We start from the raw sequence: 17,394 nt of genomic DNA on the forward strand, positions 1-17,394 counted from the left end.
AAAAGATTCATATTATGCTGGTTATTTAAAATACGGTCAAAGTTTTTTTGTAATAACAGTCAGTGTTGTTTTTTTTGTTTTTTTTTTGTTTTGTTTTATGAATCTTCTGTTGAAGATGGGCATATGTTGCAGGTTTTGCTTTCTGCTAAGCGATAGTGCCCCCACGGCAGTGTGTGGATTCCACATTGGAGAACGCACCTCTTGTCGTCGTTGGGATCCAGGGCAATCTTCCTCACTTTGTTGGTGGTCAACACATGGTCGACGCTCTGGATGCGCTGTTCTGCTCTTAGAACCGACGACCTGGTCTTGAGGCAATCCACGAAGTCCTCGAATGTGAGATGCTGCCGAACCACCTGTCTGCCGACACCCTTGGCCTTCTTGGTAACGCTACCCTCGGCTTTGATGGTATAGGCCTTGGCGCGAAGACCTGCAAACTCAAGAATCACATCTCCGTTCTTCTCATCTTTGAGTTTGCCAGGCACCTTTTTGTTGCGGACCAGGATGTCGTACTGGTTCGGCTGGGGATAGCCCGAGGTGTCGAAGAGCTCTTCAAGAGCTGGAACTGTGGCTATATCCCCGTATGCGTCGGTTGTGTGAACGTGGTACATCAAACTATCTGTGTCCGTGTAGAGTAGGTTGATATTGTCGTTATAGTGCTGGCGTAGTATCCCATAATATATTTGAAACATGTGCAGTTTGCTCAGGTCTAATACTGAGGCACCAACATAAATTGGCTTGTTGAGCATCACCTTGTTCTTCCTCATATGCACCAGAGCAAGCTGCTCATTATAAATAGTCCTCGATTTGAATAACGGGTTTGCTACGAGCCTGCGACATTGTGCTTTGTTTGATATTAGCCTCACATCTACATGATTTCGCACATTCTCCATGGTCTTGCCAAACACCGCATTATTCATGAGCTTGAAGAAATCCTTATCAAGCTCGGACGTGGCTGCGGTGCGGTGTTCAGTGTTGACTTCGATATATGGACGCAACCACGGAGAATGCTCGAACTTGAGGATACGGTGAACTGCGTGGACTGTGACCCCTTGCTGCATCAACCACCGGAGATTCTGGTAGTGAAGGACGTAATTCTTTTTGGGTTCGAAATCCATGACGAGCTTCTTCTGGTTGCAATCGGGTGGACACTTGAACTCGGGTGCAGGGGGAAGATCGCAGAACGAATCCTGCAGCTTCTCGGAGAACTCAAGGTCCACCTCGGCGAAGAACCCATGTTTCGAATCGTCGAAACCTTTAATGTTGAAGTTGGAAGGGTCAGCCCACTCGAACCCTCTAAAGGGGAGTGGCTGCATCATGGAGTGCCCATACAAGTTATTCACGTCCGTGTGCATGATGTAGCTGGACGGTTGTGAGGGGTCGTAACCGGTGGCCATGTGATGGTTGTTGGCGTGCGAGTGTCGCTGCGACACCTGGACCATTCCACCCCGCACGGCACGTTCCACAAACAGCATCATGTCCACGTCCGAAAGAAGCTCCAGCTCAATTTTCGTCACCAGAAACATGGCTGACCATGCCAGTCCGGGGAGACTATAGAAGTAGGCGGGATCCAGGTGGTAGATGGTCTTCGCAGTTGCACGAAACGCCTGGATCACGTCGGCGAGGAGCGTCACATCAAGTCTGAGGTAGGCGTCGTGGTAGTCTCCGAGATTTTGGCAATCCAGCTCGCGCCACATGGACTGAGCATGGTTATAGTCATCCTCAGAGATGCCCGAGCCTCGCAGTTTGCTATAGAAGTTTGCTCGAGGAGGAAGCGACGTCTCCGCAAACTTGGTAGAGTCGGTGACGTATTCGTAGGGGTAGACCCCCTTACGCCTGAAGAGACTGGCGTCCAAGTTCGGAAAATTCGCAGAGGTGATGAGCATTTTCTCGTCGCTAAGCTTCCCTGCAAGGGCATCGAGGCTGGCCGGGAGGAACCTCAGGGAGTCGAGGAAGCGAAGTTCGACGGTAGAGTCGGATTCTGGGATTCGAACCAACTTGCTCACACTGATGTAACGCTCCTCGTTCTGTGCCAGGACGTTGATTCGCATGTCGTCGTACCCAAGATGCTTGATCAGGTGGTGAAAGTCGTACCCCGAGCCGTTGTGAAAAAACACAGGGGTGAAGCGCGGGTCCCGAGCCAAGCGGTTGCAATCGTTGCACCAAGGACCAACGTACCTACCGTTAAAGTGATCGTGGTGACGGACTTTATGGTTTTTGGTAGTGTACTCCTTGACGCAGACAGGGCAAGTGATGGCCTCGTCGTGTCTACGTTGATCGTCGGTGGACAGCGGGAGCATAGACTTGGGGGCCAACAATACCTTCCCTATTTCGATGGCCTCGACAACCATCCTCTCGAGGAAGTGTTTGGCTGCGTCGGGACCACGGTACACATAAGGCTCGGAGGCGATGTGCTGGTCTCGTCGCACCACAACGTATGCGAAACTGGATGCCTCGTGGAGTTGGTAAGGGGTAGTGGAAGAAACTTCGGGATCGGGATCGCAAGTAGACAGGGGTTTGAGGAAGGCCTCGAAATCCGCGATGATGATAGCAGGGTGCTCTACCATGGCACCGTGCATGTGGAAACGCTCCACGGCACCAGGTTTGGGCAAGTCTGCCAACCCAGGTTCGTTGGCTTTGCAGTAGAGCTTGTGGTTAGCGAGCTTCTCGGCAGCGATGTTGCGGCCTCTGATGCGCTGGTAATCCTGCTGTTTTTTGATTACGAAATGTAGACAAGCACCTGGGACAAACTTCTATGTGGGTTTTGTCTTTGCTCAGCTGGCTCGAAACAAGTCTAGAGAGAGAACGGATGAGGGTGTAGTGATGGCGAGTTTCATCCTTGATGAGCAGAAGATGAATTTCCTGCACACCATCGTCGTTTACGTCGCTCACCCGGATGGGGTACACCACATTTTTGCCGGTGAGGCCATAAACGTTGATGGCCAACCGAGGGTTGCGTGTACGGGCCTCGAACTTACGAATGTCCGAGACCTCCACCGGGTAGTCGATCCCAGCCATCGCATCTTCCAGCTCTGGCTCGTAGGGTAGGTAGTGGTTAACTCGGTGTGGATGGTTTTTCCGGTCGACAGGGTGTAATGCTGCAAGCACCGACCAGAGAAAGCACTTGGCGTCACTGTTCTGAATGTTCAGGACAGCCTTTTTTGCCTCAATTGCTTCTGGTAAGAGGACGTAGCTGGAGGCGGAGAGAGGCACAAACTTGCAAAGTTTGACGCGCAGTTCGTGAGGCTCACCACACAGCGAACCCCCCGAACCCTTAGCTTCATGTTCTTCTTGCTTTGCCAGCAGCTCCTCGACAAACTTGTTGTAGATTACCTCTAGGTTTTCGACATCCGCCAGATGCAACGTCTTCGCCTTGGTGTTGTGGCAGAAGCTGTAAATTTCATCAGAAGGCTTCTTGTACCAGCAACATAGCGATGCGTAGAATTTAGTGGAGTGCGTTGCAAGCGCATCGCCGAGGACGGAAATAATTTGCGCTTGCACGTTCTCCAAAAAGCTACGCACGTCGCATGAGCCCTCCGAAATAAAAGGAAAGTCCTCTAACGAACGCTGGAAAGCAGACTGGTCTGCTTTTATCGCAGGCTTGACGCGTTTGGCGGGTGGTGCATTGATGGAGGCTGCTTCTGCCTTCCTCTTGGTGGAGGTCGAAGGCTGTGCCCCAGATGTATTTTTGCTTAGACAAGTAAGCTTATGTTTCTTGGCATACGCAATCGTAATATGTTTATTGCATCCGGAACACAGTTCAGTGGCAGCCAAATGCTTGTCTGGCACGCAGGTGCGACAATGTCTTGCAAAATTTTTGCTTAATATAGTTTTTTTGCACACAGGGCAACTTTTCATAGAGGGCATTTTTTCGGGGTATGTTTATTTATATATGGGAAGCGTTGTCTTCCTCAAATATGTGTTTTAATCAACTCTATAAAAAAATATAAAAAAATATATAAGAAAAATATGATTGTAGATGGAAAAAACACAATAAATATTGTATGTATGTGTAATTTTATTTAGCTTACTTTCGCTAGACACGAATTTTCTTCAGATTTTATTGCCCACTAGTATATTTTTCCACCAATCTAGTAGAGGTGTGAAACTATGAAAATATTCTGAGACAATCTTCTCTAGAATATTCTTCCCCAAAGCTAATGTTAACAACCTGTTGTAATCTAAGCATCGTGTGTATTGCATCCGGCGAAGCCACGCTAACGCCCAAGCAGCTCGCTATTATGTACCTGCACGCTCCGGATATGCTGATGATCTTCCATCCCAGCTCGCTGTTGTGTGCCTGCATGCTCCGGTTATCTCGCTTGCTTTGAAACAAAATATAAATAAAACAAATTGTATACACCCAAGCGACCCGCTATTTATGTATTTGCACGCTCCAGATGTTGCGGGGTAGGTGTGTAATTTTCGTCGTCCCAAGGCTTACGTATTGTTGATAGCACACGCAGAGAGGAGAGGGAGCAAAATTGTAGTTTTTCTAGATGTGTTTGCGCCATAATACAGAAATAATAAGAGGCGCCAGCGCGTGCACGTGTGTGTGTGTGGCACATCGTTCCCGAGAGAGGTTTACAAAAGTCACGATATACAAACATTAGTGTCCCCGGGACTTGGAAGATTACGTACTTCAAAAATAAGAAAATGCATTATTTACTCATCACGCTGTGCCAGCACAACGAATAAATACGCGAAACATAATCTACCGATAGGCGCGCGCGCGCACATGCATGTGCAGCACATCGTTCCCGAGAGAGGTTTACAAAAGCCGTGTCCGGATTGGCAAGCGCTCCATCCCGTTCTCCCCCGTTGCTCTCGCGTGCACTCGAAGTCGCGTCCAAGTCGTCCGAATCTGCATGTCCCCTTGTAGTACGCCTGTCACTTTTCCCGCCAGGTGTCAGCCCGAACTTCACCCACCGCACTCTGGGGCGCAAACAAACATGACAATGATTTCCACCTAACTACTCACATTAAAAAATATAACACGCTATTTCATCATTTACGTTTTCTGCATTCATTATCGATAAAATATTAAAATATAACTGAGTTTTACATCCTCTAATCAGTAAATGTTGTCTGTACAAAGTGAAAGTTAGAATATGGCTGCCAAGCGCAGCGTCACAGCGAGTTCAAGCGTGCATCTGTCGCGCCTCCCTCCGACTCCACGTCTACCGCAAATTCGGACAACAGAGATTGGCTGAGTCCCCGGATGGAACAGTGTAGGTGACATCTGCTGCTGATTCGGACGCAACCCCGGCCACTTCTATTAGTCAGTGTAGGTTAGCTTCGCCTGTAAAATATCACATGATGAAATATTCTTCAGGTAAGTTGGCAACATTGAACCGCAATTGATGTTACCAGTGTTGTCAACTTCTATTTGTAGGTTAGCTTCGCCTGCAAAATATCACATGGTGAAATATTCTTCAGGTGAGTTGGCAACATTGAACCGCAATTGATGTTACCAGTGTTGTCAACTTCTATTTGTAGGTTAGCTTCGCCTGTAAAATATCACATGGTGAAATATTCTTGAGGTGAGTTGGCAATATTGAATCGCAATTGATGTTGCCAGAGTTGTCAACTTCTATTTGTAGGTTAGCTTCGCCTGTAAAATAATATGTGGTGAAATTTTCTTGGGGTGAGTTGGCCACACTGAATCGCAAATAATAGCGCAGAACCCGTGCACCTCCACTAGTCAGTGTTGGCAACTCCCATTTGTAGGTTAGCTTCGCCTGTGAAATATCACATGGTGAAATTTTCTTGGGGTGAGTTGGCCACACTGAATCGCAAATAATAGCGCAGAACCCGCGCACCTCCACTAATCAGTGTTGGCAACTCCCATTTGTAGGTTAGCTTCGCCTGTGAAATATCACATGGTGAAATTTTCTTGGGGTGAGTTGGCCACACTGCGAGAAAAGCCTCAAGCAGTGTTGCCAGCTCCTTGCTTGAGGTTAGGTTAGACCCAAAAACAAAAACCTTGGTGATTTTTTCAAGTGAGGAGTTAGCAACACTGCGAGCGCCACCGAGCGCCATTTTCGGTTTGCGAACCGGGGACACTGTTCTACTCTGTAGGTTAGCTTCGCCTGTAAAATATCACATGGTAAAATATTCTTGAGGTGAGTTAGCAACACTAAACCGCAATTGATGTTGCCAGTGTTGCCAACTCCCATTTGTAGGTTAGCTTCGCTTGTAAAATATCACATGGTGAAATATTCTTGGGGTGAGCTGGCAACACTGCAAGAAAATGAGGCTCATGCCTTACGAGAGCAAACCGTTAACATACACCGTAAAAGGCTACGCCTCGCTCGAGCTGGCAACACTGCAAGAAAATGAGGCTCGGTGAGATTCGCAGTATTGCCAGCTTTTTGCTTTAAATTAGGTTAGACCGAGATAAAAACCTTGGTGATTTTTTCGAGTAAGGGGTTGGCAACACTGTGTACCTCACTATACCTCATTTTCGGGCGCAGAACCCGTGCACCTGTACTACTGAGGTGGACAGAGAAGAGATACAGTCCAGCCAGGGAAGACAAAACTAGCTGGAAAGGTCTATTACAAACGCGAGAGTGGAAGCAGATAGAAGCACCAGCCAAACTACGCTGTTTATATATACTTGCTTTTATTTTCATTCTGAACCCTTCCATAATCTGAAACATATCTACTTACTTAATTCATGTTTCTGCAGCAAACGATTTTCAGGGAACCCTTAACTTCCCAAAATATCATTGCTGCCACAGACCTCCAGGTACCAGACCGGAAACGTGAGCCTTTTTATGTGGGTCAACTTTAAGCCAAAAATCTCGTAGAGAGGGTGATACTATCATGGCGGAGAGCATACCTCTTCATATTTCTACTTGCGACAACTATTTTGAACATTGTCAGACATTGCACCACACAAGATTGTAACTTTTAAGTTTACTAAGAAGTACATATTACACTCCACAAGTGAATACAAATAATTTCTTCACAAATATGAAAACTTAACAAGCTCTAACGTGCATTTCCGCCATTTTTCTAGCTCCAGGACTATGCACGGTTTCAAACAAAAGCTCATCGTTTCCAGTCTGTAATTAGAGGTATGTGATTTCTGCGTCACCCCATTTTGACACTGAACAGGTCCAGTTGGCGGATGCGCACTTGTCCATGGTTTTCGGCTAATGCAGCCGGACTTTAGACACACTCACAAAGAAAAAAGAGAGCAGAGAGAGAGAGGAAGTTAGAGCGAGGATAGAAAATAGTGTTGGGCGATATATTGCCACAAAACGGAAAAAATATCGTATCGTCTATGACGATATATCGCGATATCAAATTTCCGATATCGTCCATCCCTAAAAAAGAAACCGAAAAAAAGGAGATTGAGGTAAATAATAAAAGGAGGTGGCTAGAGGAGAGATAGAAAGACATACACAAGAAAGAAAGTAAACAAAGAAGTGAGAGGTTAGGGAGAAGAGAGAGGGAACTGAAGAAACAGCAGTTAGAGGAGAGTCAGGAAGAAGGATAGAGATGCGTAACACCAAAGCAGCGTATGAACGCAATAGAAAGAAAAAACGAGGGAATTAGAGAAACAAAAACGTAAGAAAGAACTCAGGAAAGACAGAAAAGGAGGAGATCGAAAGAGTAAAGATGGAAACAAGATACAAAATTAGAGAGAAAAATTAAAATAAATAATAAGCACGAGAGAAAGCGATAAGAAATAGATTCTAAAGCCACAAGACGGCAAAACTCTAAAGATACGGAAAACAAACAAAAGAGAAAATTCAAGAACTAGCATTTTATTTACCACACTCCAAGGTGGGGTCATATAACCCCCCTTTAAACACATTGCTCGGCTGTGAAAACAAAGCACAATCGCTATGCCCTACCCGTGGGGAATATCAATCTTGAGATATCATGCTATCCTTTGCGTGTCGGTAGGAATTTGGCAGTTTGTCAAGAGCATATCTTCCGTTACCTGTGGAAAGCATTCAACAGTTGCTACTTAATCGCTCATTTGGAACCAATTTGCACCCTTCTTTTAAGCGCATAGGAGGTTGACAATGGTGTGACGATTAAAATGACAAAAACAGAGATATTTCACTACCTTTGTATGAGTTTGAAGCAAATTTTGGCGCGCATGGTCATTGTACTAGTTGACCGGCCCAATGTTTTTCTTCTCGCTACAGCCGGGAAGTATAGATTGCGCGCCACTTTTGTCGGTACACTTTCAGGCATATTCTTTTTCGTTCTAAGAAAAACTTCTGATGTTATCAATAATGTTTATTGTATTAGTAATTATTTAGTTTCCCTTTTTAAGGTAATGTGTTCAACTAAATATGTAGCGTTCAAAAATAATGTTGAGATGGACCTAAAGGAAATCGGTATGGATGGAAAAGAGTATATAGATCTTGCTCAAGATAGGGACAGATGGAAGGCCTGTGTTGCTGCAGCCATGAACCTTCTGGTTTAAGAAGGCTACAGAGTTAGTTATTTAGTTAGTCTAAAATAATGTAAATGCTTTATCTGCTTTGGTTTCTCTGCTCAGAATGACTCAGAAATAGGCAAATACTTCTCCCTCAATGAAATTTTTTTTCTCAAAATTACAGATACAATTTGTCACCACACGAACTTTCACAGAATATGTAAATCTGAAGACGTCACACAGTAAAGTAAATTTGTTTAGATAAAAAATTTTAATATCGTACCAAAGTCTCGATTTTACAAATGGTGTCTCGACCTCGGGTTTGTTACGGTACCATCCCTACAAAGCTTCATAGGTTTTCTTCAGTCCGTTCACCAACAACATGGGTGTGTGCAAGGTGACACGAGACAGAGAGAGAGGGGGGGGGGGCGGCACCCCTGGAAAATGAGTGTACACATGTAGTTTCATTTCAGTTACAGTCATTTGAATAAATTATTACAAGAGTCATCGCAGCTAAAGCAGTGTTTTTATATGAGGCAGCACTGTTTTGGGAACATTTCTGGAAAAAAATTCCTGTGGACGTCCATCAGTAGAGGAATAACGAAATGGATTACAATACGGTAGGTATTGGACTACACGCACACACACTATATAAGTTCCCCGTGCACATTGCACCTTGCCATGAAGGAACATGGGATGATGTAAGCTTTGTGTGCGCTAAGATTTATTTTAAATATGGTATAGCCTTACTTAGAGCAATAAGAAAACGCAAGTTATCAAAGAATTTGGGATAGACTCTTCATTGGATATTGAAAAAAATATCGACCAGGTGATATCAAATTGACGATATATCGTCACGATATTTTGGCGATATATATCGTGGCCGCGACATATATTGTGTCTCATAAATTATGCATTATAGGCTCAATTTATCTCGGAATGTTTATCCTGGTAAGTTCCCGTGACTATACTGGTATTGCTCGCATTATCAGCTGGCGGCTTGGAGGAAACAGCGAATCAACGATCAGTTGAATTCTCTTCGACTGACATCGGGCATTTTCGTGTCGCGAGGTACGACGAAACAAACGAGCGTCGGATACACGGCATTTTGCCAAACGTACTGTAAAACAGGAGAGAGTTGATCGGTGGCGTTACTGGATAAAAGTTAGTACACAAAGCACGGAAAATTATTACACAAAACACTCAAACACTACAAACAAGGTAATAAAAACAACTGAAAGAACAGAGGTACGCTTGGCAACGTTGCAACGTGAGAGCGATGTTACCCCTACAGCTTTTACTTCGCAACTGAAGTTGTTGACACTTATCGAGTCACACAACCCCAAAGACGATTGGTGGACAGGTAGAGCTTTTTAGGTCAGCCGCCAGATGGGCCTGCGATGAGTATAGATGATCTGTCGTCTGCTGGAAGATCTTGCCAGCTATCACGTGAGTGCTTCCACCCACTGACGGTAGTGCTGGAGACAGCACGTACTTTGTTCTCTGCCAATCAGAGCTCACCGTTCCCTTTGCGAGTATAAATCACGACACCAAATTACGTTCATTTCCTAAGCAAAAAAAGAGCTTTAGCATTAACATACCTGTACTATAGTAGACGAGGGATGTATTCTTTTTTCTTCTACTGTCAAATGCTACAGCAAATGCACTCACCTGGAAAGAAAAAGGAGAAGAGAATGATAAATATGACAACAAAAAAACTGCATTATTGACGGTAAAAGGAGCAAAAATCGCTATATATACGAGGTTTTAATTATACATATAATTTTTGACACGACATTTTAGTTAAAGCTCTAATACTATCATGCTGGCTAATATTTCCTTGTGGGTAGACCAGAAAGTTCCTGGAATGGATTTTATATGTGTTTGGGACAGATTAGTGTATGTATTATTATTTGTGTTATCAATGTGTGAAAATTTGTGTATCTTAAGTATTCATTATACTTGTCGCCACTAGGTGGCAGGACAGTGCAGACTCTGCTTCGGAGACTGTGCAGGGCGTGGTACATTACGGGAAATACCCGCACTGTACGAATAACAACGAGAGAAGAGCGAGAGTCATTGCTACACGGTGGTCAACTCCATTCCAATGTAGTCCAGTGTCAGTGTACATTAAATAGCGTATATAATCAGTCCAGTGTTTAAATAAGAAACGCAACATTTTATGGTCATCTCCGGGCAGGATTAGTTTACCGAGTGAACAATCTCTGTGAGATATGACGTGTTACGCATCAGAACAAACGTCTCGACTCGCCCGCCATGGAAAGAACGAGTGTTTTCGCGCGGTATCGAAGTGACTTTGTATGCAGTGTTCCAGTTACAGATGTGTACTGACATTCGTACTTACGTCAATATATGGTTGCATGTTATGTGCTCAATCGTAGAACTTTTTGTGTCACAGTACTTATTACGTATTACGTGTAATTTTCGATCACAACGGTTAAGCGTGTGGTTTGAACAGACATTCCGTATCGTTATCGTGCGTACGTCGAATGTTTTGTTACAAGACTGACCTATACACGGTAGTATTCAGTGGACAATAAGTTATCTGTTACGATAACTCAACACGGGACTGAGTATCATAAATTTGGACAGTTTCGAGCATCCACTACAGTATCCTGCTATCATCTGAAGTGACGTCATCGCCAACACCCAGGGAAGCTTCAGATCAAGGTCAGTAGTTATCTAGGCTCGCACCATATTTTGTTTACTCTTTCCTCACGTACTATTTCCTACATATCTTGCCCTCTTTCCTTCGCGATGGATGAAGAAGAGAAAAGAGTGTTGATACGTAGGAGAGCTGGATTTAGGGGCCAGTTAACACGAACACAAGCATTTGTTAATTCCTTTGAAGATACGGGGGAAGTTCAAGAAGTAAGGGTCCGTTTACAGAATTTAACACCTTTGTGGGAAAAATATGATGAAGTTCAAACACGTTTAGAAGTAGAAGATATAAACGAGAATCATGAACCTCATAGGGGGGATTTTGAAGAAGTTTACTACAAGGTACGGGGTAAAATGGAATCCATTATAGAGAAACATAAACAAGCACAAACTGCACCTACAGATGGATCGAATGTTGTAAACAATGCTTCATCATTAGGCACCAAGCACATCAAATTACCCACAGTATCTTTACCCACGTTTCACGGTAATTATCAGGATTGGTTAGCATATTCAGATGCATTTCAGGCTATGGTTCACACAAATGACAATATTCCTAAAATACAAAAATTCCACTACTTACGTTCATCATTGGAATCTGAAGCAAGAACACTTATCGATACTTTGCCCATGACCGATTCAAATTACGATATTGCATGGCAATTGTTGAAAGATAGGTATGAGAATAAACGACTGATAGCAGCAAGTCATGTCAATAACATCTTGCATGTGAACGCAATTAACAAGGAAAATGCCACAGAATTACGTCAGTTCATCAATGATGCCACCAGTAACTTAAATGCTCTTCGAGCCCTTGAATTACAAACACCGTTAGAAGATGTTATTTTGATACATCATTTTTTGGCTCAACTTGATTCTCACACAAGAAGGGAATGGGAATTAAGCCATACCGATCAGTCGTTCCCTACACTAAAGGAACTGTTCACCTTTCTAGAACAAAAATGTCAAGCTTTGGAATCAATGAAGTCTCTTCACGTAAACAAAAATGTCAATGAAAACAAGGTTAGCCCTAAACAGAAACACATCCGTCAGTCAAATTCTTACCTGACAACTACAAATACACAATGCTATTTTTGTAAATTAGCACATTCCTTATATTCATGCAAGTCTTTTGCAGGCGCAAGTCTGAAGCAGAAACAAGAGTGTGTGCGCAACAACAAACTTTGTTACAATTGCCTCAGATCGAATCATAATTTAAGAAACTGTACTTCAGGTAATTGTAGGCGCTGTGGATTGAAACACAATTCACTGTTGCATCCAGACGAAGGCGGTAAACGAGGAGGTCCTCTAAGGCAAGACCAACCAAGGAGTGACTCACCAGACACGAGGAATGAAGCTGCAAGGACAACTTCAGTACAATCTTCATACTGCACATTTAAGAGTAAACCAAGATCACACGTTCTGCTATCAACAGCTTTAGTAGAAGTCGTCGATTCTAGGGGACAGCCACATACATGTAGAGCTCTCCTGGACAGTGGGTCTCAGTCAAATTTCATCAAGGAAGATCTTGTTCAGAGACTACAGTTACGAAAGCAGAAAAATCGTATTCCAATCAGAGGAATCAATAATGTTTCATCGGAAGCCAAGCACAGTGTAGACATTCAGCTGCGCTCAAGAGTGTCAGACTTCCAGACTTCACTTACTTGTCTGATACTCCCACGCATCACAGGGAACGTACCTTCTCAAGTTATTCATCATGAACATTGGAACCTACCAACCGACATTGAGTTAGCAGATCCAGATTTTTACAAACCAGAAGGGATAGATCTACTAATTGGATCGGAACTTTACTTGCACTTACTTCTTCCTGAAAGACAAACGAGAGATGAAAACTATCCAGTTCTTCAAATTACTGAATTAGGTTGGATTTTAGCTGGTCGGATGGAACAGCCTGTAGAACCTAGTACACCCACAGTAGCATGTTTTGTACGCATGGAAGACAATTTGGATTCTCAATTACGGCGTTTTTTCGAGTTGGAGGAAATGTACTCGAAACCAAAAACAGCTGAAGAAGTAGCTTGTGAAAACCACTTCAATCAACACACCACCAGAGATGAAACAGGGCGTTTCATTGTTCGTCTCCCATTTCGATCAGATCATACAGAGCTAGGACATTCATACAACCAGGCATTATTCAGATTACATCAGTTAGAGAAGAGGTTTCAACAACAACCAGAGTTGAAAGAGGAGTATGGCAGAATAATCGAGGAGTATGACATGTTGGGACACATGAAGCCAGTACAACCAGATCCAAATGAAGCTGATGACGTGTCATACTATTTACCACATCATCCAGTATTCAAACCTAGCAGCAGCAGCACGAAAACCAGAATTGTTTTTGATGCATCAGCAAAAACAAAAAATGGAGTCTCATTAAACGATATACTGATGGTCGGTCCAACCACACATGACGATCTTCAGTCTATAGCTCTTCGCTTCAGAACGCACAAGGTTGTATTTACGGCAGACGCCGAGAAGATGTTCAGACAAATCCTGATTCATCCAGATGACACTAAGTTTCAACGCATACTTTGGAGAAAATCTACAGATATGCCAGTACAAACGTTCGAGCTCACAAGAGTCACATTTGGTTTGGCATCATCACCGTTTTTGGCGACCAAAACATTGCAGCAGTTAGCTGAAGAGGAAGCAACCAAGTTTCCGAATGCATCCAAAGTTTTACAACGAGATGTTTACGTTGATGACCTCCTCACTGGAGCCAACAGTATTGAAGAAGCTAGACAATTGCAAGGAGAACTAATCAATTTACTGAATTCAGCAGGATTCACTTTGAAGAAATGGTGTTCTAATCATCCAGAACTTCTTGAAGCAGTACCAGCTACTCATAGAGAAATGCAACTACCATTTCAGTTTGACAAGGGAGCGAGCGTTACGGCTTTAGGCCTCACGTGGGATCCAGTCACCGATAAATTGCAAGCAAATAACAAGGAGATAGTGTCATGTTATGAAGACAACATCACTAAACGACAAGTAGCTTCTATTGTCGCATCAATCTTTGATCCTTTTGGACTAGTGAGTCCAATAGTAATTTCTTACAAGATATTTCTACAACAATTATGGTTCCATAACATGGAATGGGACGATAAGTTACCAGATCAACTCAACATGGAGTGGAAACGTTTGTTTCGACAGTTACCAAACATTAATCAGATACAAGTTAGCAGATTTGTGCTAGTTCAAGGAAAAGTGGTTGACATTCAACTCCACGGATTTTCAGATGCATCGCAAGTTGCATATGGCTGTTGTTTGTATCTTAGATCAACAAATGGAAATGGTGAAACCACTGTACATTTACTTTGTTCACGTTCACGTGTGGCACCTATAAGAAGGATCACTCTTCCTCGTCTTGAATTGTGCGCTGCTTTGTTGCTGGCGAAACTAACACACAAGGTGTTACAACTACTACAATTGGAAGTTAGTAGAATCAATCTAAGGACCGATTCGAAGATCGTACTGGCGTGGCTCGCATCACCTGCAAGACGATGGAAAACCTTTGTAGCGAATAGAGTTTCACAAATTCAAGAATATTCTAAGCCTCAGTACTGGAAACATGTAGTGTCAGCACAGAACCCCGCAGATTTAATCAGCAGAGGGACAAATGTAGACTCACTACACACCTCTCAAATGTGGTTTCATGGCCCTGATTGGCTATCACTTCCAGCAACAGCATGGCCTTCGAGTCCAACATCGTCAAGGGATGATGACTTCGAACTCGACGAACTTGAAGAACAAAGAACAACTACAGTAAGTCTAGTCACAAATGCACCAAAAATAGAATTCATCAGCAAATTTTCGTCGTTATTGAAACTTCAAAGAGTGATTGCATATTGTTTGAGATTTCTACACAATGCGAGGAACAAACAAGAGAAACACATAGGATCATTGTCAGCAAGTGACTTAAGATCAGCATTGCATACTTGCATTAGAAGCATGCAACACGAAGTTTATGGCAAGGAAATAAGAGAATTGTCTTCTAACAGTCAGGTGTCAAAGGATAGTCAACTTTTAGACTTGCATCCTTTCTTCGATGACAAGCAAGTACTCAGAGTTGGAGGAAGACTTAGACACTCGCAGCTACCATATGATAGCAAACATCAAATCATATTGCCACCGAAACATCATTTAACTGAATTGATCATTCTTTCAGAACACCACCGGTTATTACATGCAGGACCACAACTCCTGATATCTTCATTACGACAGGAGTACTGGATACCAAGAGCCAGACAAGTGGTCAGAGCTATTCTGTATAAGTGCCTCATTTGTTTCAAATTAAGAGCATCTATTTCCAACCAACTCATGGGACAATTACCACCATCAAATACAGTCCACTAGACCATTTCTAAACACTGGAGTTGATTACGCTGGACCAATTATCATCAAGCCGTCAATCACTAGAAGCAAATCAAGGTTGAAAGCATATGTAGCAGTATTTGTATGCTTTGCCACCAAGGCTATACACCTAGAATTGGTCGGAGATCTCAGCACCAAGTCATTCATTGCTGCTTTGCAAAGATTTACAGCACGCAGAGGAAAATGTTTGAACTTGTACAGCGACAACGGAAGAAATTTCGTCGGTGCCAATCGTGAATTACAAGACTTGAAGAATTTATTCCAATCATCAGACTTCAACAAGTCTTTAGAAGACCATGCAGCTCAGGAAGGATTCAAATTGCATTTTCTACCACCTAATAGCCCAAATATGGCTGGACTTTGTGAAGCAGGAGTGAAGTCCATGAAGCATCACCTGAGGAGAATCGTAGGGAACTCTGCTCTCACTTTCGAAGAACTTGAAACACTCTTAGTTCAAATCGAAGCCTGTCTTAACTCCAGGCCCCTCACAGTATTGTCACATGACCCTACAGATCCCAGTTTTATAACCGCTGGCCATTTCCTTATTGGTGCACCCCTAACTAGTTTTCCTGAGCCTAGTCTAACTAACATCAAAGAATCCAGTTTATCCAGATGGCAGAGATTGCAGCAGATGTACCAACAACTATGGGACCGTTGGTCAAAGGACTACTTGCATTCCCTGCAGCAGAGGACCAAGTGGAACACCCAAAGGAAGAATTTGGAACCAGGAACAGTGGTTTTAGTGAAGGAAGATCACCTACCTCCACTTACATGGAAACTTGCTGTAGTTGAACAAGTGCATCCTGATGCGGATGGACTAGTGCGTGTTGCAACTGTTCGCACTTCGTCTTCAACTTATAAACGTCCAGTTAACAAACTAGTGCCTCTTCCAGTAGATCATTAGTTGTACTTTTGTTGATCGACTCGATCAAGAGGGGGGACTATGTTTGGGACAGATTAGTGTATGTATTATTATTTGTGTTATCAATGTGTGAAAATTTGTGTATCTTAAGTATTCATTATACTTGTCGCCACTAGGTGGCAGGACAGTGCAGACTCTGCTTCGGAGACTGTGCAGGGCGTGGTACATTACGGGAAATACCCGCACTGTACGAATAACAACGAGAGAAGAGCGAGAGTCATTGCTACACGGTGGTCAACTCCATTCCAATGTAGTCCAGTGTCAGTGTACATTAAATAGCGTATATAATCAGTCCAGTGTTTAAATAAGAAACGCAACAATATGTAAGGAAAATGTCTGCATTTTAAAAACAACCAATTTATCACAGGAGAAACGTAATGTCAAATAAACAGGAAATCAGTTTTGTTCAAATGTATATTCACTTTATGAATTGAGCCTTTCATTTAACATATCGTAAATTGACTGAATTGAAAAAAGTTAGGTGCGTCAGCACTTACTCAATTTGCACTCGTCACATTATGCGTGGTCCAGCTCCTTATCGTAACTAGAATCAACATCTGTCTCTGGACTATCCTAATTAGAAGCTGAGGCTTTAAAGGGGCGCTCAGTACTAATAAGGACAAACACAGGACACAGTAGCGTACGCAGGATTTTATCAAGGGGGGGGGGTTATTTCTAAAACTTTCTCCAAATTCACATTACCATTGTTTTATTGTACTTTAATTACATAATACTCATAATTAATTAATAATACTTATAATTAATTAATTAGCTGAATTACTACTAATAATACTACTAATACCACTACTACTATTTAGTAGTAGGTATTTATGAAAGCAATAGAACGAAATTTCTTTCTAGTCATTCGATTTTTATCAAATTCTGTGAGCATTTTTTATTTCTTAGTTACGAAATAATTGTCTGGTCAACAAAGTGAGACATTTTAAGTGTGAAGAAAATACATAAAAACATGAAAATATATTAAAATAATCAA

The 17,394-nt window shown here is 42.9% G+C and overlaps 2 protein-coding genes across 2 annotated transcripts; both read left to right on the forward strand.

The window, feature by feature from the left end:
- The first annotated feature begins 11,179 nt into the window (after positions 1-11,179).
- LOC145981927 (uncharacterized) lies at positions 11,180-15,460 on the forward strand. The gene has a single exon (XM_083115423.1). The coding sequence runs from the start codon at positions 11,180-11,182 to the stop codon at positions 15,458-15,460; it is 4,281 nt and encodes a 1,426-aa protein (XP_082971549.1).
- Positions 15,461-15,827: 367 nt separating this feature from the next.
- Positions 15,828-16,382, forward strand: LOC145981928 (uncharacterized). The gene has a single exon (XM_083115424.1). It carries the CDS (start codon positions 15,828-15,830, stop codon positions 16,380-16,382), a length of 555 nt encoding a protein of 184 aa, XP_082971550.1.
- Positions 16,383-17,394: the final 1,012 nt, after the last annotated feature.

Source organism: Lepisma saccharinum, chromosome 30, assembly GCF_977018435.1.
Source record: "Lepisma saccharinum chromosome 30, izLepSacc3.1, whole genome shotgun sequence".
Taxonomy (NCBI): Eukaryota; Metazoa; Arthropoda; class Insecta; order Zygentoma; family Lepismatidae; genus Lepisma; species Lepisma saccharinum.